Genomic DNA, 20,758 nt, shown 5'->3' on the forward strand with positions numbered 1-20,758 from the left:
TCATCAGTATGTACTTCATCTGTCTACCATACCATGTTTTTTTACATTGAAGTGTTGTTCTAGTGCTCTGTTGCAATGCCATCTTATTTTCCCGATCATACACGTGTATGTTGCCTTAGTTATTTTTGTACGTATTCCGCTAGCATATAGTTTTACACTCAACTAGTGTTTTTTTGCTGTGTTGTCCTGTCGTATCCCTAGCTCTTACACCATACTCCCTTCGTCCGGATTACATGTTGCCGAAATGGATAAAAAATGATGTATCTAGAACTGAAATACGCCTAGACCCATCCATTTTTTTTGGATGGAGGGAATACATGTCGATATGTCGTGCCTTTCTATTCTTCAGTACCTATTCCATCTCTCTGCTGTCGCATGTTTTATAATTAAAGCACCATTCTTCTATACAAGGCATGCAAGGAGAAGACGACTATGTTAGAATCTGAAGGGTTACAAACAAGGCCTTTGCAAAAGATCCAAACGCCAGGAGATAATAAACCAACTCCAGTTTTTATAGATACTGCGCCAGCACAGAGAAACCCAACTCCTATTGATAATAAGCAGATTCCAGTGGCCAAAGAACTAGTCCGCTCCAGTCCAGCAAAAATATGTCAACTCCATTCTAAGAAACGTGTGCGTATCCTCGCATCATGAAATTTTATAGCATTCTGATCATATTTTCTACATGTTTCTTACCCATCTCTCTTTTAGAAAATAAGGTTAAACGATAGAAGACTTCCTCTATTGGGATCGTATTCGAGGAAAATATCTTGCGGGAATTCTCTGTGCTCCAATACTGATGTAAGTACCTGTTGTATATCACTATATTTTTACATCAGCATGTATTTTGTTAATTTGCGTGAATCTAACCTTTATCTGATCTAAAATTAGTTGTAGCAAAATGTTAAAGGCGCCAATGTTGATTTTTGTAAGGAAAACTGCCTGGTAGTTTTGCATACTGAGCTGCATGAATGTACTATCTCATATCACGCACATTACTGAATTGTAGTGCTTCTCTGGTTGTCCATTCATTCATTGTGTCAATGTTGCTTTCGTATTACCTTACCTGGCTGATTATAGCTGTGCCATATTGTCTTAATTTGATGTAGGCTAATTGCCCAAACGTTCGTTGTGTCAATGTTGCTTTCCTATTATCTGACATGGCCAATGATAACAATGCTAGTGTCTTAATTTTGTGCAGGCTGCTGAAGATAACATGACAAACTCTGAAAACAGCAAGGCAAACCCATTGTTTCTTTCCAGTAAATCTAGGCCAGATAATATGGCAATAACTCATGATTAATCTGTTTGGTTCCCTTCCTAATTTATGTTATGATGCAGTGGTCGAGACACTCTCCACTATCAATAATACAAGCCTGCCAAAATCGCCATCTGAATCTGTTCAGTATCCTCTGTCTCGAATGCAACAGAATAAATGTATTTTGCAAACCAAGTAATGGCTGAAGCAATGATGGAAATGATGGATGAATCAGAGGTGCAGAGTCGTGTGACACAACAAGTGATCAATGTTTTCAGAGACAGTGTAGCAAAGTAGCAGAACTTTCCCACATGCTTATGGGCGTCATCTGTGCTGAGGTTGCAGATTGTGACATTGTAGATGGTTAGGTTCTACTCATTTATTTGCACCGGCATCAATCTTTGATTGCCCAGTGGATGTAATTTCCTGTAATATATGCTGGATGTGCAACGTTATTCCCTGTATGTTGTACCTTTGCTTGATCGGTTTTGGTCCTGTGCATAATTGCTCGTCGTAATGGGCTCAAATTATCTAATTTGGCCTAAAGACATGTACGAACTTTAGTGGGCCCATTAAGTTAATGGGCCGTTACTAGGCTGAAAGTTAATGGTCGGCCCTCTTACCTCCCGGGTCGTTAACAGGCCGACATCGAAGCGGGCAACATGTGACCCCAATTTATTATACGAGCCATTAACAGGCAGTTACTAAGTTTGGGCTACATATGGCCCAACTATACTGTAGGCCTTTAGCAGGCCGAAAGAGACAGTGGGCTTGTACTGGACCATGAAGAGCATGGGCCGCTAGGCCAAAAGTCAGGTCGTATTGTAAATGGCCCAACTGTATTGTGGGCCTTTAACAGGCCGAAAGAGAAACCGAACTGGTATTGGACCATGAAGGGCATGGCCGTTAAAAGGCCAAAACTAAGGTCCGACTACAAATGGCCCAATCATTTATGGCCCGTTAACAGGCCGAAAGGCACACATGGCCGGGAATTGGCGCAATACATAAATGGGTCGCTAAAAGGCCAAAACTCACGTCCGACTACAAATAACCCAACTGATTTATGGGCCGTCAACAGGCTGAAAGTGACACTGGGCCAGAAATTGTCCCAACACTTAAATGGGTCGCTAAAAGGCCGAAACTCAGGTCCAACTATAGATGGACCATCAGATTTATGTGCCGTCAACAGGCTGAAAGACACACCGGGCCAGAAATTGGCCCAACATTTAAATGGGTCGCTAAAAGGCCGAAAGATGTACATCTTGAAAATTGGCCCATCTATTAAATGGGCCGTTAACAGGCCGAAATCTCATCGGGCCGATATTGAGCCCAAATATATAGCGGGCTGTTAACGGGCTCAAACTGACGATGGGCTGCAATGGTGTCAAATCTTTAACGGGCCGTTGACGGGCCGAATTGGCACATCTCGTATGGGCCGTGGGCTTAAATGGAGCTGACACAAGTAGGCCTTATATGAGCCGGCCTGCTAATTTTTACTGGGCCGGCCTTTTTCACCGAAATGGGACACTGTTGGGCCGTGCCACGTGTCGACCTATTATAGGCGCCTCTTGTCCAATGAGTGGATGACATCTGTCCCAACGGTGAGGCAACACGTGTTTCCTGTGGCCAATGATAATTTTACACGTGGAAAATCTCCATTCGTCCGGGCTGTTAACGGGTTATCGGATCCAAAACCGGACCCGATAACTTAACGGCGTTCCGTTACGGTGGATGTCACGTGTCGGTCACCCTTGACGAAAGCACTTCTGTGACGCGCAATTTATTGTCATGGAAATGGACACTTCCGTGATGATAATTTTGGTAATGTCATGGAACACTTCTACGACAGTACAGGTATGACTATTTTAATTCTGTCATAAAATCGTCATGGATGTACATGCATGACAAAAAACGCGACCTACTGTGACAAACACGTATCATCACGAAAGTGTATTTTTTTTTAGTGTTACATATCTGTATTTGTGTCAAAATCTCATATCATATTTACATTTTTATTTGTTATAAATAAATCCATTTACATATCATTCCCATTTCCATTTTAGTTCTGACGCCAATGTTTTGGATATGAATATGTATTTCCTTAAGTATGAATATCGGATATTTTGGATTATCTGCTACCACTTTCCACCTCTAATTGTTACACAGCGATACACATGTAGAACATTTCGATACATGCTGGAAAAAGACACCAATGTGACACTATGGAACATGACAAAACTTGCAAAACATCAAAGTACAACAGTCTCAAAGTAATAATGGACAGTGGATCTATTCACGGAACTATTTTTTGATCTGTCTGTATACCACACTTGGGACATTTTTGGGCTGTCCCACATCTGAATTTTCCTTGGCCATCCGATCATGACCCAAGGGTCACAAGGTCATCTTCTTCCTTCCACTTCTCCTTAGCACCACGCCGCGAGTCATCTGCTCCGCGCGCGTGATGTCCCCGGCCCATACTCGTCCTCCCGTCTCCGGCGCCGCCCGGTTCTCGCTCGCATCGGGGTGCTTGGGAAGTCATTCATTGCCCTTTGGCATGCATGTCCATATGTTGCATGGTACTGGTGCTCCAATACGAGTATACCACCGTACCTTTTGAAGTCTAGCTAACATCAGTGGGCAGTGGCAGGCAATTATCATTCTCCCATGCATTCCTTCGGCCTCCAGGGCAGACACGAGTCGCGTACGTCCGTCTCCGCTCCATGCTACTGGCTTGGCTAGCTGCCCGTTAATTAGCCAAGACGTGAGGAACGATAAGCTTTTCCCCGTCGGGCTGTTGGACCTCCAGACGAGCACGGGGGTGGGTGTTTCTTCCCGAAGGGGAAACAAGTCAAAGCGATAGGAGAAGCTGCAGGTGGGAGTCTGCGTGAGACGGACGCGGTGCTCGCTCTGTCCTCCATCTCTCTCGCTCTGCTGCCATGACCGAAAGAAAGAAAGAAAGGAGGATTGCTTTTTTTCTGTTTCGACTGTCAGAGTGTCAGGTCGCAGGCGGGCAAAATCGTGGATGGCACCGCGGCTTCCCATCTCTCCCTCCCTCCCTTTGCTCTTTGCCCTCCTCCTCCTCCTCCTCTGCTGCGAAAAGGAGAGCAGGCTCCCAATCTCTCCCTACTTTTCGTTCCCCTCGTCCTCCTCCTCCTCCTCTCCTCTGGGAGAGCATATATCATATCCGGCGGTGCTCCAGTTTCTTCACCCTTCCTGGTGAGTTTGCTAGGCACAGGAGCATAATCATCGATATTTTTGCCTTCCATCCGACCTTACCGGAGGCTCTATTTCATCACTTCGCAGTCGAGCCGCCTTCTGTTGCCCACCCCGCCCTTCGACTCGTCCCCAGCCGGCGAAAAGGTCTCTCCGGCCGACCCGTCCGCAACCACAAGGTAAAGGGACTCCATCCCTCCCTCTATTCTCGCCGGCGCCAGCCGTTTCAATTTTCGCGGCCGTACCCTACAGCTTGCGCCCGTCCCCTCTCGCGGGCGGCGACCAGCTCCGAAGTCTACTTCATAGGCGAACCGAATGCGCGTGAGCCACCTGTGGCCTGTCCCACCCCCGACGTCTCGCGTCCCGCTCTGCAGCGGCCGCTAGCCTCGAGTCCGGCGTTCGCTTCAGTGCGATTGCCGCCGTCGTTACGAAGAAGAGAGTGGTCGAATCGCGAAAAAGAAAACCTTTTTTTAAGACAAAAATTCGACAAGAGAAGGGAGAGCCCACCGATTTGCAGGAATCCAGCCTACAAGAAAGCGGTCCTGCCCAGCAGCTCAAGGGCCCAAGTCCAAGTCTCAGAGACCAAATTTTGAGGGATTTTTTTGGCACATACTCACTTATATTTAGGAACGGAGGAAGTAAAAAATTACAGCGTTAAATTCGGTTTAGTTTGCATGTTATTTATTAATCTCAGTTAAATTTCGTTCGTAGTTTGTGTTTGAACTCTTTGAAAATGGGTGGCACTTAATGAAGACGGTTGGATGACCGACGCCCAACCGGATATCCGTGGACACGCCTAAGGGCATTTGGGGGACGCCCATTTGATCATTTGATGATTGCCGTTAGAGATGGTGGAAGGAGTAGGTGCATAGGGGCGACAATGGATCGGATAGTGCTCTTCCCACTTACATTTTCATATTTTCAAAATGAATATGAATGTTATCGGATACGAGTATTTAGGATTACCCGTTACCACCTTCCACTCCTATATGTGAGGGATATTTCTATAAACAAATGCTTTTCAAGATTAAGTAATTCTGATAGATGCTTTGTAGTCCTTATACTGAGATATGAACTACTAGTAACTAAAGTGCATTTTTTTATTCATTTACAGACCAACCATGGCAACCTTAGCAGATCGGAGGGCCGTTGGGAGAAATGAACCAGATAGTGAGGTTCTCTCACGAGCGATGGACGCTAGGGACAGTGTTTTCTACGTCATGATGCATAGAAAGGACGATCGGGTTTCCAGTTGTGGCACAAGTTTTGCCATCAAGAAGCGACTAGATGGCCGATGTGTCCTTTGCACAGCTGAACATGCAATAAATTTCAAGGACAGCACCGATAAGATAATCGTTCGTAGGATGTTGTACGGAGAGCATCCAAGAGTGGAAGATCTAGAGGCCCGCTTGTTGCTCTCTAACAAACGTGCAGATCTTGCGCTCTTAGAAGTTCTGACGCCAACTCCAAGTGTTGAGCCTCTGACGTTTGCTCCTATCAGTTTTGTGCCAAAGGATGGCACAACAATAGCTGTTGGTTATTGCAGCCCAGAGGATGCTGCAGGCCCCCCTAGGGCCCCGTCAGTTTCTCCAGGAAAGCTGCTGTGAGATTCCGGATTGTAACCGTGTCTTGTGTAAACTGGGTATAAGGGCATCTCACATTGTGCTAAAATTCTTCCTTTTTTCCACTCACAGGTCAAAACCAAAAGACACTGTAAACATTGGCGCACGAGCTACAGTGAGTTGTGTCGCTGTACATGGCATGTCAGGCTCCCCCGTCATTAGCAAGTATGGCGTGATGGGGGTACTCATTCGCGGAGTGGTCGACGAAGCCAGCCGGACCGTGAGGACGACCACAGTTTGTAGCGAGACTCTTGGCCTAGTACTCGCAAAATGGTTGGGGTTACCATTAATTGTAAGGATGTTTCTTGTAACTCCTAGTTTTTCTTCTTTGCATTCTAACTCTTCTCAAACTTATTTCTGGTTGTGCTGATTTTCTTACTAACTCTTTTCTATTCCTTCCCCCCCACCTTTCCAGCATACAAAGTCACTAAAGGAGATGATTGCCATGATTTGATGAATACCCTGCAATTTTTTGTGACGAGACCAGAGCGACGCCTGCCACATGACGACTGGAGACATGGTCGAAGCTGTGACCGGTGTGAATCTATGAATGGTTCAGACTAATTTGTTGAACATTTTATATGTGTCTGTCCAAAATTACTTTGGAGCGTGTGAATTATTATTGTCGTGTCCCAAATGAAGCCAGATGGATTTCGGTTTGATCATGTTAGAATAATCCGAGGCGCATAGTTAATCCGCCAAGGAACAAGCAATCACACAACGAATGGCATTGAGATTTGTTAACAAGTTTCATCGACATGGCTATATCATCATGGCATGACTATGGACGCTTCTCCCCGTGATACCATCACAATATCGCACACCGGCCATCCGGGCACTGACACATGCCGCCGGCTTCCCCTGCATGTTTGTGCTATAATGTTGGCATAAGTTACATCATGTGTTTACACTCATATTATGTGGGAGGTCTAGGATATTAGTACACAACTACTACACTATCTAGACACAGTACACAGAGTCCAACTATAACCTACTTGCACACAATATTCGACACAATTCCAACAAATTTCACCTTGGCGTATATTCTCCATCACCTTGAATTTGTCCATGCGTCAAACTTTCATGTACATTGGACTTCAGTTTATCCCATGAGTATCGCTGCTACTCCCGGCTTTCATGTGACTCCATCTGCAACTTGTAGTCCCCTTTTCCTTGAGCATAGTCAACACTCAGCAAAATTAAGTTTTTCTTTACTCTAGTTTTTTCTCCCAACTTTCCAGAGTATTCATTCAATGCCATCAACATACCGATCACTGATCTACTTGAAAGTGGACAACTCCCACACATGAGTTCAACATCCTCACTCTTTCTTGACCGCCTGTCTGAAACTTGAACGAATTTAACCATTGCTTATAGTCATCCCGAGTAAAATTCATGGTTGTCTCACCACATGTATGACCACTAGAACCCTGGTCCGTGTTCATGCCCCGTGCATATCACACGCCTCGTAGCTTATTGCCGCGTCGAGCCTCCACTACTAGGAAAAGGCTTATAGATGGCCTCAAATAAGTGATGGGCATGGTCAGATATCCGCCATTGCTAGTTTGGAAGTGGCAGGTAAATATCAGCACCCGCCACAACTTTGTGCAAAACAGTGGCGGGCAATATTTAGCACCCGCCACACATAATCCCTTTCCAAATTCCCCGCGGGGTGAAAACAACAGTGGCGGGCACTGGAATAGGGCGTGCCACTGCTTTATTATGAACTAGTGGTGGGCAAGAATATGCTCGCCACACATATATTTCAGCAACCGGCGGCAATTTAAAAAAATCCAAAAATTTTCAGTGGCTTCATTAAAATCCGCCGGCCACACATATCTTAAGTCTGAAAAACACTTGAAAATTCATAATTACTAAACCTAGAATCATCACAAATTTGAGATTTGGGGTTTAGATATGAAAAAAGGTTGTGTTTTTTCGATTGACCTTGCTTTCTGGCGCCGTCTCTCCCACACATAGACGCTACCTCTCCATTTCTCGCCCGGAGCTATTTACATTGTGAGGGGGACTCTGCCTCCAACCTTGGATTAACTAGTTGATACCCCGCGCGTTGCTGCGGGACTTTGTTCTTTGAATGCGCATATTCAAAGATATACTGTAGCTGTGTGAATGAATGGAAAATACAGCTAGAATGTTGAACACTGCATTTACATTTTAAATGTTGATTTTGGAGATCGAATGGAATATTGATATTTACATTTGAAATGTAGAACAAATATACTCATGTATTCATCTTTTTGTGAAAATCATGTATCATGGTAAGTGGTATCCCTGCAGTATCGCTTATAAGACCAGTAAAGATGTATAGAGATAAGAGAGAAAATGTGTTGATTAATGTCACAAAGCAAATTTACAATCGCCAGAGCATGCTCCAAATTTGGCTCCGCCCCTGATCTTCATAGCCAGACAATATCCCCACCATGATTATGTAATCAAATATTTTAGCATGGTGTTTCAGGCACTTGCAGTTTCCCTATGTACTGTATAATCAATAACTAAACCAAGACGTGTAGTCTTTAAATTACTATGAAAACTTCAATCTTCACTTAAAATTAACTACCACTGGAGATGATCCTAGAAATGAACTGAACGAAGTAGTTTTACCAAACTATTTATCAAAAAGGTACTACTTGTCAAGGACCAAATATCAAGAGATCCAACATTTCCAATAGCCAGAATAATCAAAAGAAACGTCGCTAAGCAAATAGGCAAAAGATCGCTGTGGTGGCGAAGTGGGAGCTTCTGAAACCTTCCTGTAAGCGGAAAGCAACGACGTATGATGCGACGGTGGCATCCCCCGGAACTCACCAGGTGCTTCACACCCCACCGTTTATCTTTGTACCACTTCCTACACACATCCCTTGACGGAAAGCTCAGGTCCAGCCGGCGGCAGATGCTGATGTATCGCAGGTGAGGCGCAAGAGGGACGTATCATGTGGTGAAGATCTTGATGGACTGGGCGATTCCAAGCAGGGTCAGGTAGGAGAAGGCGGGCGACGCCACGGGCGGTTCAATATTTGAAGATTTTTTATGCAACAACTCATGCTCACGATGGAAGATCACAGGAACTTGACAAAAGCCTTACTCAAAAGAAAAGAAGAGCTTGGCCAGAGATGAAACGGGACACCGTTGTGGGCTCCTCCAGTTCTTCTTCTACAGATCAAGGAGGAAGATGCAGTCTGGTTGATGGGGGACGGGGGAGGGTGGGGCAAAAGACACATGTGTCCCTGGCCATTGTCAGGGCGTTGGGTGAGCGCTGATCCGTGGGCGTGAGGGAGGTGGGTGGGAGCCGTTCCTAGTGGCGCTGAAGGAGGTTGGCCGGCGGCGGGAGGTTGAAACACGGGGCACATATCGGCGTTGGAGTAGGTGGATCCGCAGCTGGGCATCGGTGAGGCTGTCGGCCGTGGCATGCGACGTGTACCTGGGTTGGCAGCAGGGGCTCGGGAAGGTGTTGCTAGCGGCGGCGCGCGGCGGGATTGCGCTAGGTGGTGTGCGCAGTGGCTCGGTCGAGGGCGCCGCCGGCGGTGAGGTGGTTGACGACGGCGCACTGGTCGCTGGCGACGACCTGAGGGGTCCAGACGGGGAGGCGCGTGGGGAATGGCCGGCGGTGGGTGGCGCTCGTGGGGTGTATGGCTAGAAAAGAACGAAATGGTATGTTCACTTAGCGGTGGCAGCCCATCGTAATTTTCTGAACGTTTGATCAAATGGTTGTAGACTCCTCAACTTTACAGAATAAATGGCTATAACAATTGGAGTGACGTGGCTTCATGAGAACGCAGGAAAATCACCTAGTGGGTGCCCCTATTTAGATATAGAAGATTTGTGAAGGCATTTATTTTGGAGGATTTGGACTAGATTTTGTTTCTAGCATTTGGCCCACAACTACTCAAAACACCGTTGCCCCCCCCCCTCCCCCAATGGATTCCTCTCTAGCTCCATCACCGCTCTCTAGGACGCTCTTTCTCACCTTTCACGTGGCACCATGGCATTTTTACAAAAAAAACTTCCGTTTTTTAATTATTGCAAATAAGCTACAAACTACACACCGGGGGTCCACCTGTAATAGAACAAACTTCGATCCATAAATTAAAATGCTATAAACTACGCATCGGGGACCGACCTGCTATTAAACAAATTTGGACCCATATAAATTAAAAATGAAAAGAACGAGGAACGAACAGGTGACCAGGTCCTTCCAGGCGCATGTCAATAGCCAACATAGTAGCAACATTTGTTGTACTCCACTTCATTGATATCATGTTTTTATATTACCATAGTCTATTTAATGGATAACATGTTTTTATATTTTTTCAATAGATTAGTGGGACCGGCTCGTCAACACGTACTACTCCTCTTAGTTGGGCCACTTACTGGAGGGTCACATGTCTGCTTGCTCTCTCTCTCTCCTCCCGTTTTACATTTAGACGCAGATGCAAACATGAAGAGCGCGCGAGCCAGTAAACATGGCGCGCCACCCGGGGGCCGGGGCAAATGCCCGACGCCGTTGACCATATCTGTACGTGTTCACAAGTACGGCTCCAGTTTCACCTACTAGTATATTTTACAAGTTTAGGAATAAAAGTGACTGTGATGGACAAGTTCAGGCCCCCGTGGTGTATTTAACTAGTAATATAGGATAAATAGATGTGTCGCTAGTGCTCGAACAAGGGACCTGCTCGCGCCCTACAAGTATTTGGAATTAACTTCCCTCAAAAAAAGTATTTGGAATTAACATGGCATTTAATATGAAATGTTTGCGATGAGAAGGAATACATGTCGCTTGATGATCTTTTTATCTAATTTGATAGGGCTCTAGCAGAACACTGAATCGATAAAACCACAGATTTTATTCAGTCTGACTATGACTTTACATTCATACCACGATCGAACTAAAAAAATAAATATAACTAATTGCAGCGGCGGCTGGGGCGTCTTGCGGCGGGAAGCGGCTCCTCTGTCGTGCCCTGTGTACCGTCGGGCCATTGACCAGCAGGGACGGCGGCTTCTTACGCAGGCATACTCCTGGTCGTTGGTCCAAACTTCAAGGAAGGTCAGAATCGTCTAGACTCCGGTCTCCAGGAGCCAGTCAACCGGCGGAGGCGGCGACAGGCGGCGGTGCAAGGAAGTGGACGATGGCGGTGACCCATGCCGCTGAAGGGGCACTAGCACCGACATGGGGACAAGCGCTAGCAATGGCGTGGCGGAATCATTCGTGTGCACGGGCACCGGCACAGGGGCATGCATCGGTGCATGACAACCAACAAGTATATGGGATCGCAACAGTTTTCGAGGGTAGAGTATTCAACCAAAATTTATAGATTCGACACAAGGGGAGCCAAAGAATATTTGCAAGTATTAGCAGCTGGGTTGTCAATTCAACCACACTTGGAGATTAATTATCTGCAGCAAAGTGATCAGTAGCAAAGTAGTATGATAGTTTTGATAGTAGTAACAACAACAATAGTAACATTAACAGTGATAGCAGTGATTTTGTAGCAAGTGCAATAGTGACAGCAGCAGTAGTAACTTAGCAAGAACAATATATAGAAAAATAGTAGGCACTGGATTGGCGATTCGTTGGATGATATTCATCATGAGACAGTCATAACCTAGGGCGATACGGCACTAGCTCCAGTTCATAAATATAATGTAGGCATGTATTTCGTAAATAATCATACATGCTTATGGAAAGAACTTGCATGATATCTTTTGTCCTACCCACCCGTGGTAGCGGGGTCCTATTGGGAACTAAGGGATATTAAGGCCTCCTTTTAGTAAAGAACTGGGACAAAGCATTAGCACATGGTGAATACATGAACTCCTCAAACTACGGTCATCACCGGGAGCGGTCTCGACTATTGTCACTCCGGGGTTGCCGGATCATAACGCGTAGTAGGTGACTATAACTTGCGAGACCGGATCTAGAACATGGATATAATGGGATAACATAAACGGTTTAGATCTGAAATCATGGCACCGGTCCAAAGTGACAAGCATTAAGCATGGCAAAGTCATAGAAACATCAATCTCAGAACATAATGGATACTCGGGATTAGGCCCTAACAAAACTAACTCGATTACATGATGAATCTCATCCAACTCCTCAGCGACCAGCGAGCCTATGAAGGAATTACTCACTCCCGGTGGGGAGCATCATGGAATTGGCGATGGAGAAGGGTTGGTGATGACGAAGATCGAAGATCCCCCTCTCCGGAGCATCAAACGGACTCCAGATCTGGCCTCTCAATGAAGAACAGGAGATGGCGGCAGCTCCATCTCATGAAACACGATAATTCTTTCTCCCTAACTTTTTCTGGAAAAATAGGATTTTATAGCGTTGGTTTCAGGGTCTGCGAGACCACCAGGTGGGGACAACCCACCTGGACCCGCCTGGAGGGGGTGGCGCGCCCTGGTGGGTTGTGCCCACCCAGGTGCCCCCCTCCGGTGGTTCTTGGCTCCAGAAATTCTCTTGTATTGTATAAAAAAATCCTCGCAAAGTTTCATTCCATCCCGAGAACTTTTATTTCTGCACAAAAACAACACCATCGTAGTTCTGCTGAAAACAGCGTCAGTCAGGGTTAGTTTCATTCAAATCATGCAAATTAGAGTCCAAAACAAGAGGAAAAGCGTTAGGAAAAGTAGATACGACGGAGGCGTATCAACTCCCCCAAGCTTAAATCTTTGTTTGTCCTCAAGCAATTTAGTTGATAAACTGAAAGTGAAAAAGAAAAACTTTTACGAACTCTTTTGCTCTTCTGTCCATAAATAAGCTTAAACAACACCCAGGTTTTCAGCAAAGATTATAACTAACCATGTCGACAATAACTCTTAAAAATTATATTAACTCATAGCAATGACATAATCAACTAGCGAGCAATAATAAGATATGTCAAACAGAACATGTTGCCAAAGCAACCATGATACGATATGACAATAATGGTATCTCGCTAGCCCTTTCTGAGACCGCAAAACATAAATGCAGAGCACCCCCAAAGTTCAAGCAGCGACTAAACATTGTAATTCATGGTAGAAAAGATCCAGTCATGATGCACCCAACATTAGCTACACACAATGCATCAGCATGACAGGAGTGCTCTCAGGTTCTGTGGCTTGTTTGAGAAGGTGATGACACAACATAAAAGTAAATAGACAATCCCTTTGTAGAGGGAAGGAGTGATTTGCAGAGGTGCCCGAGCTCAAGTTTTTAAAACAGAGGTAAATGGAATTTTGAGGCATGCACCCTTCTTGTCTACTTCGCAGCCATCAGTTATCAATATCTTCCATGCTAAGCAAATTAGTAGCGGTTCCCAAGCAGTAAAGTAAAGGTTTTTGCTCCATAGGAGTTTTTGTTTGATTATTGATAAGTTCTTTTTGCAATTGGGGACTGAGAATCCCTATTACCGCTCTTTTCTCGTGCAATGGTGAGTGAGTAAACACCCAACCTGAGAATAACCCGCTTAGCATGGAAGAAACCAACTACCTCCTTTCTCTCTATGAACAATCCAGGCACATAAAAAGGATATTTATTTGAAGTTTTTAGAGGTGGCACATGCAAATTTACTTCGGATGGCAGGATAATACCACATATAGGTGGGTATGGTGGACCCATCTGGAATAACTTGGGTTTCAGGTTTTTGATGTACAAGCAGAGTTCTCACTTAGTACAAGCGAAGGCTAGCAAATAGGTTGAGAAGCGGACAGCTAGAGAGGAACAATGGTCATGAACATGCATTATGCATAAGTAACATTGGATACTAGCATGAGTAGGATATGAACACCATGAACATAAATATCATAGAGGCTATGTTGGTTTTGATTCAACTACATGCATGGACATGTGCCAAGTCAAGCCACTCGAACATTCAGAGGAGGATACAATATGATCATACTACATCACAATCATTTTAACGCAATGTTGATATCCAAGATAAATCATTATCCACTCCTAGCCACTTATGCATGGCATGAGAAACTATGATATCTAATTGTGATTGCAAACATGTTTGATCATAATAGGCTGAATCATGGATACTAGGTTAAACATATTTACAAAAACAGAACAAGTCGAGTTCATACCCATTTCTCTCTGCCACAGCCAGTTCATTGAATATCGTCATTATTGCCTTTCACTTGCACGACCGAACGATTTGAAAATAATAATAGTGCAAGAGTGCCATGCACTATCCTGGAATCTGTAGACATTTTATTCAAAAGGAGAAGACAAGGTAATATGGGCTTTTTGTCAGATCAACAATAATGCAAATGAGAGCCACTCAGCATTTTCATCGTGGTCTTCTCCTCAATATGACTCAACAAAAAGAAAAGAAATTCAGAGAAACACACTGAAATGTTTTTGGAGTTTTTGGTTTTTCATAAACAAGCAAATAAAAAGAGAAAAGCAAAAACGAGAAGAACTATTTACACGGGAAAGCTCCCAACAAGCAAAGGAAGAACAAGGAAATCTTTTTGGGTTTTCTTTTTAGTGCTACAACAATTTAAACTAGGAAGAAAAATCAAAAAGCAGCAAGAAACATATTTTTGGATTTTCTCAAAGTTATCAAACACACAAGAAGAAAGCGTGAAAATAAATTTAACATGGATAATACAATGAAAAAGTGTGAACACCGACAACTGGAATGGAATGTGTGAACATGAATGCAATGTTGGTGGAAATACGTACTCCCCCAAGCTTAGGCTTTTGGCCTAACTTCGTAATCAGTCAGTAGCCTGCGTAATGGTCAAAGTGGTAGCTCACGAGGCTCTCGGTGTGGATGCCTTAACCTGCCGTGCAGCTATAACCGCTACGTTATGAGCTTGGGCCTCACTCTCAACAACGTAATATCTTCCCCTGTTGTGAACATTAAAGAGAGCAGGTGCAGACAAATATGTGTCCACCACGGAGTCCTTGTTAAACATCAATTTTAAGTGAAATTATGGGGATATCCTTTAAGGATCTTATGACGTTTCATAGCATCAAAGTCTAGGTACTGCGTGGGTAAAATAGGATCATAGGGCAAATGTGAAACACCCAGCTCCCTCGCTAATCGTGTGGCATAAATTCCACCATAAAAATATCCACTACCAGCGTTGTGTTGCAACTTACGTGCAACAATCACTCCAAGATTATAACTTCTGTCACCGTTGAGAGCGGTGTGTATGAGGCTCAAATCTGGAGCACAAAATGTACTACAATCTTGCTAGCCTACAATACATTTTTCATTAAATAATGCAAAGTACTGAATTGTGGGAAAATGAATGCTATTTTTTCTATTTGCGTGACTCCCCTAGTCTCATCATAGCAAAGACTAGTCAAGAATATCTCAAACTCAGGCCTTGGCGGTTCATCGAGCGAACCCCAGAATGGAATTTCACAGTGGTGAGCGAATCTCTCTAAGGATATGGTAAATGGGTTTTCATACAAATTAAATGACACCCTAGACTCACGGGGATGGAATTTAAATCTGTTGACAAATGATTCAGTGAGGATGAGGTGTTGGTCGCACTTATCTGAAATGTAGGGACCGAGATTGGCATTGTGAACATATTGCTCAAATTCCTCTTTAATGCCCACACTCATCATATAATCGTCGCATGGCCATATGCATGTTTTGGTGGTGGCATCTCCAATGGACTTTTCACTTGGTTCAACATAAGACCGATGGACATAGCTGCTACTAGAGGATGCCTCCGAGGATCTCCTCCTCGAAGAACTCCTTCCAAAGAAGTTCATAATGTTCGCGTACAATTTTCTGAAAATTGTAGGTCACAAAAATTTGTTAACGAAACTTCATAAGAATGATAGCAACTACTCTTAGGGATGTATAGAGGCAATATCAAGCATTCAAACTACTTAGAACTCTAAGAATTCAACATGCAAGCTCATCTAAAGCAGCACCAATAGTAGCTAATTATTTAAAATATAAACCACTAAAACAAAAACTAATTGGACACATGGAGGAGTTACATACCAATCAACAATTCCCTGAAACAGTTTCAAAAATGGAGCTTCGAGCAAAGAGATCGAAATCCGCAGTTTCAGGAGCAAGAACACGCGCGTGCGCGCGAGAGAGAGAGCAATGGTGATTTTTTCTAGAGGAATTTGGTGATGTGGGAAGAAGAAGTAAGTGAGGGGGCCCACGTGGGCACCACAACCCACCAGGGCGCGCGTGGGGGTCCTGGCGCGCCTTGGTGGGTTGTGCCCACCTGGTGCACCTCCTCTGATATTATTTGCACCAAAAATTTTAATTATTTAGAAAAAAATTGTATTAAATTTTCAGAACATTCTGAGAACTTTTATTTTTGGGTCATTTTTTATTGTACGGAAAACTCAGAAAACAGACAAAGCATGGCATTTTATTTTATTTAACTAAGAAAAACAGAAAATAAAAGGCAGGGACAGAAGGTAGTGCTCACTAAATTCATCAACTTCATACCTCTCAAAAATGATCCATTAATAAGGTTGATCAAGTCTTATTAACAACCACTTTCGATTAGCATGAAACCAAAAAACTTTTGTAAATCACTAACTTACCTCAACGGGGATATGAATGTCCCCGACAATGAGCATTTCATATCTCTTATTAACAGTAGGTAGATGTAGTTGAAAACTTCCAATAGTGATTTTCGGAGATTTTTCAATAACATTAATACCATTCACTTGGAATTGTTTCTTCGAAAAGTGCACCCTATGCTCGTTACCATTGACATGAAAACCTTGATTTTATTGCAATCAATAACATCCCCTGCAGTATTCAAGAAGGGTCTACCAAGGATAATCGACATGTTGTCGTCCTTGGGCATCTCCGGTATAACAAAGTCAGTGAAAATAGTAACATTTGCAACAAGAACAGGCACATCCTCACAAATACCGATAGGTATGGCAGTTGATTTGTCAGCCATTTTCAAAGATATTTCAGTAGGTGTCAGTTTATCCAAATCAAGTCTTTTATATAAAGAGAAAGGTATAACACCAACACCAAATCCCGAAGCACACAAAGTAGGTTTCACATAATTTCTTTTAATGGAGCAAGGTATAGTTGGTATTCCCGGATCTCCAAGTTTTTTAGGTACTCCATCCTTAAAAGTATAGTTAGCAAGCATAGTGGAGATTTCAGCTTCCGGTATTTTTCTCTTATTGGTTATGATGTCCTTCATGTACTTTGCATAAGGAGGCATTTTTAAGATATCAGTCAAGCGAGTACACAAAAAGACTGGCCTCAATATTTCAGCAAAGTGTTCAAATTCTTCATCATCTTTCTTTTTAATTGACTTTGGTGGAAAAGGCATCATTTTTTGAACCCTTGGTTCTCTTTCCTTACTGTGTTTTCCAGCAACAAAGTCTCTTTTATCATATATTTTATTCTTTGGTTGTGGGTTATCAAGATCTACAGCTGGTTCTATCTCAACATCATTGTCCGGTTCTTTATCATTAATTTGAGTGTCTTCATGAACCTCATCATTATATTTTTCATTATCAGAAGGTGTTTACTACCAGGTTGAGTTTTAGCATTAGAGATGGAAACTTCATTATCATTATCAGAAGGTTTTTCTATTTTAGGTTCACTAGAGGCAGGCAAAGTCCTATTATTTATCTTCTTTCTTTTCTTTTTAGAAGGACTAGGTGCATCAGTGTTAATTCTTTGAGAATCTTGTTCAATTCTCTTTGGGTGTCCCTCAAGATAAAGTGGTTCCTGAGTCATTTTAGCTCCTCTAGTTGCTACCCTAACAGCAAAGTCACTTATATTATTGTTCATTTCATAAAGCAACTCTCTTTGAGATTTGGCAACTTGTTCTAATTGAGTTTGAACCATAGAGGCATGCTTTCCTACACCTCTAACATCATTTGAGATTCTAAATAACAAGCCACTTAAGTGATCAATCATATCAGAGTTGTATTTCAATTGTTTCATAACATTTGCATTGAAGTGATCTTGCTTTCTAATGTAATTATCAAACTCATAAAGGCATTGGCTAGGATGTTTATTATGAGGATTATCACTATCATTGAATTTCATTAAAGATTTCAACTCTACTTAGGTGATGGTGGTGTTTCAAGCCCATGTATTTCTTCAGTAGGTGGTAACTTTTTAACATCCTCTACTTTAATACCTTTTTCCTTCATAGATTTCCTTGCCTCTTGAATATCTTCAGGACCCAGATGTAAGATACCCCTCTTCTTCGGAGTAGGTTTAATTGATGTTTCAGGAGGACTCCAATCATCATAATTTTCAATATGTTATTCAATAATTCTTTAGCTTGCTCAATAGTTCGTTCCCTGAAAATACAACCAACACAACTATCTAGGAAATCCCTAGAAGCATCGGTTAGTCCATTATAGAAGATATCAAGTATTTCATTTTTCTTAAGAGGATGATTAGGTAAAGCATTAAGCAATTGGAGAAGCCTCCCCCGAGCTTGTGGGAGACTCTCTTCTTCAATTTGCACAAAGTTAAATATTTCCTACAAGGCAGCTTGTTTCTTATGAGGAGGGAAATATTTTTCAACGAAGTAATAAATCATATCCTGGGGACTATGCACACAACTAGGAGCAAGAGTATTGTACCAAACTTTAGCATCACCCTTTAATGAGAATGGAAATAACTTGAGAATATAGTAATAGCAAATCTTCTCATCATGATAAAAAAGCATGGCTATATCATTCGATTTAGTAAGATGTGCCACAACAGTTTCAGTTTCATAACCATGGAAAGAATCAGATTCAACCAAAGTGATAAATCTGGGTCGACAGAGAATTCATAATCCTTATCATCAATAAAGATAGGTGAAGTAGCAAACTTTGGATCACATTTCATTCTAGCATTCAAAGATCTTTCTTTATACTTGTATAATAATTTTTCTAGACCATCTCTGTCCTTACAAGCAAGAATATCTCTAGTTGCCTCCTTACTCATAGCATAACCTTCCAGTACCTTTGGCAATTCATATCTAGGAGGGCTAGTTCTAGTAGGTGTTTCAAGATTTTCAGTTTCAAGCTCATCATTAGTTTCAACAATATCATGCTGTCTTACTCTAGCAAATTGTTCATCAAGAAATTCACCTAGTGGCACATCATCATCAAGCAAGGTACTAGCATCATGAGTAACATTCAAAGAAGAAGTGGCATCATCAATAACTTGCGACATATCAAAATTAATAGCATGTGTTGGTGTTGCAAGTTTACTTACAACAGAAGGTGAATCTAAAGCGGAGCTGGATAGCAGTTCCTTACCTCCCCTCGTCTTAGAGGGAAAAATCTTAGTCTTAGCATCCTTCAGATTCTTCATAGTGATAATGTGATAATAATCCCAAGTGACTCAACAAATATAGCTATGCTCCCCGGCAACGGTGCCAAAAAAGGTCTTGATAACCCACAAGTATATGGAACCGCAACAGTTTTCGAGGGTAGAGTATTCAACCCAAATTTATAGATTCGACACAAGGGGAGCCAAAGAATATTTGCAAGTATTAGCAGCTGAGTTATCAATTCAACCACACCTGGAGATTAATTATCTGCAGCAAAGTGATCAGTGGCAAAGTAGTATGATAGTCTTGATAGTAGTAGCAACAGCAATAGTAACAGTAACAGTGATAATAGTGATTTTGTAGCAAGTGCAACAGTGACAGCAGCAGTAGTAACTTAGCAAGAACAATATATAGGAAAATCATAGGCATTGGATCGACGATTCGTTGGCTGATATTCATCATGAGATAGTCATAACCTAGGGAGATACGGCACTAGCTCCAGTTCATAAATATAATGGAGGCATGTATTCCGTAAATAGTCATACGTGCTTATGGAAAGAACTTGCATGACATCTTTTGTCCTACCCTCCTGTGGCAGCGGGGTCCTAATGGAAACTAAGGGATATTGAGGCCTCCTTTTAATAGAGAACTGGAACAAAGCATTATCACACGGCGAATACATGAACACTCAAACTACGGTCAACACCGGGAGTGGTCCCGACTATTGTCACTCCGGGGTTGCCGGATCATAACGCGTAATAGGTGACTATAACTTGCAAGATCGGATCTAGAAAATGGATATAATGGTAATAACATAAACGGTTCAGATCTGAAATCATGGCACCCGGGCCCAAAGTTACAAGCATTAAGCATGCCAAACTCATAGCAACATCAATCTCAGAACATAATGGATACTAGATCAGGCCCTAACAAAACTAACTCGATTACATGATGAATCTATAGGACCTTGAGAAGAGGTGTCTAGAGGGGGGGGGGGTGATTAGACACTAAGTGCCAAAGTTGCAGTTTTTAAGTTTCCTTAAGTTTAAGTGGAGTTTAGGCACAAGTTTAATGTTCACAATACATATCAAGCAAGCATGCAAAGAGTATATGAGCAGCGGAAAGTAAAGCATGCAACTTGCAAGAAAGTAAAGGGAAGGGTTTGGAGGATTCAAACGCAATTGGAGACACGGATGTTTTTGGCGTGGTTCCGATAGGTGGTGCTATCGTACATCCACGTTGATGGAGACTTCAACCCATGAAGGGTAACGGCTGCGCGAGTCCACGGAGGGCTCCACCCACGAAGGGTCCACGAAGAAGCAACCTTGTCTATCCCACCATGTCCGTCGCCCACGAAGGACTTGCCTCACTAGCGGTAGATCTTCACGAAGTAGGCGAT

General features: G+C 43.0%; 1 protein-coding gene across 1 annotated transcript; it reads left to right on the top strand.

Annotated features, from left to right (window-relative positions):
* The first annotated feature begins 4,253 nt into the window (after positions 1-4,253).
* LOC123134002 (uncharacterized) lies at positions 4,254-6,737 on the top strand. The gene is made up of 5 exons (XM_044553371.1): positions 4,254-4,477; positions 4,565-4,653; positions 5,589-6,077; positions 6,169-6,388; positions 6,512-6,737. Exons 3-5 carry the CDS (start codon positions 5,596-5,598, stop codon positions 6,548-6,550), a joined length of 741 nt encoding a protein of 246 aa, XP_044409306.1. The 5' UTR covers positions 4,254-4,477; positions 4,565-4,653; positions 5,589-5,595; the 3' UTR covers positions 6,551-6,737.
* Positions 6,738-20,758: the final 14,021 nt, after the last annotated feature.

The sequence above is a fragment of the Triticum aestivum genome, chromosome 6B, assembly GCF_018294505.1.
Source record: "Triticum aestivum cultivar Chinese Spring chromosome 6B, IWGSC CS RefSeq v2.1, whole genome shotgun sequence".
NCBI lineage: Eukaryota > Viridiplantae > Streptophyta > Magnoliopsida > Poales > Poaceae > Triticum > Triticum aestivum.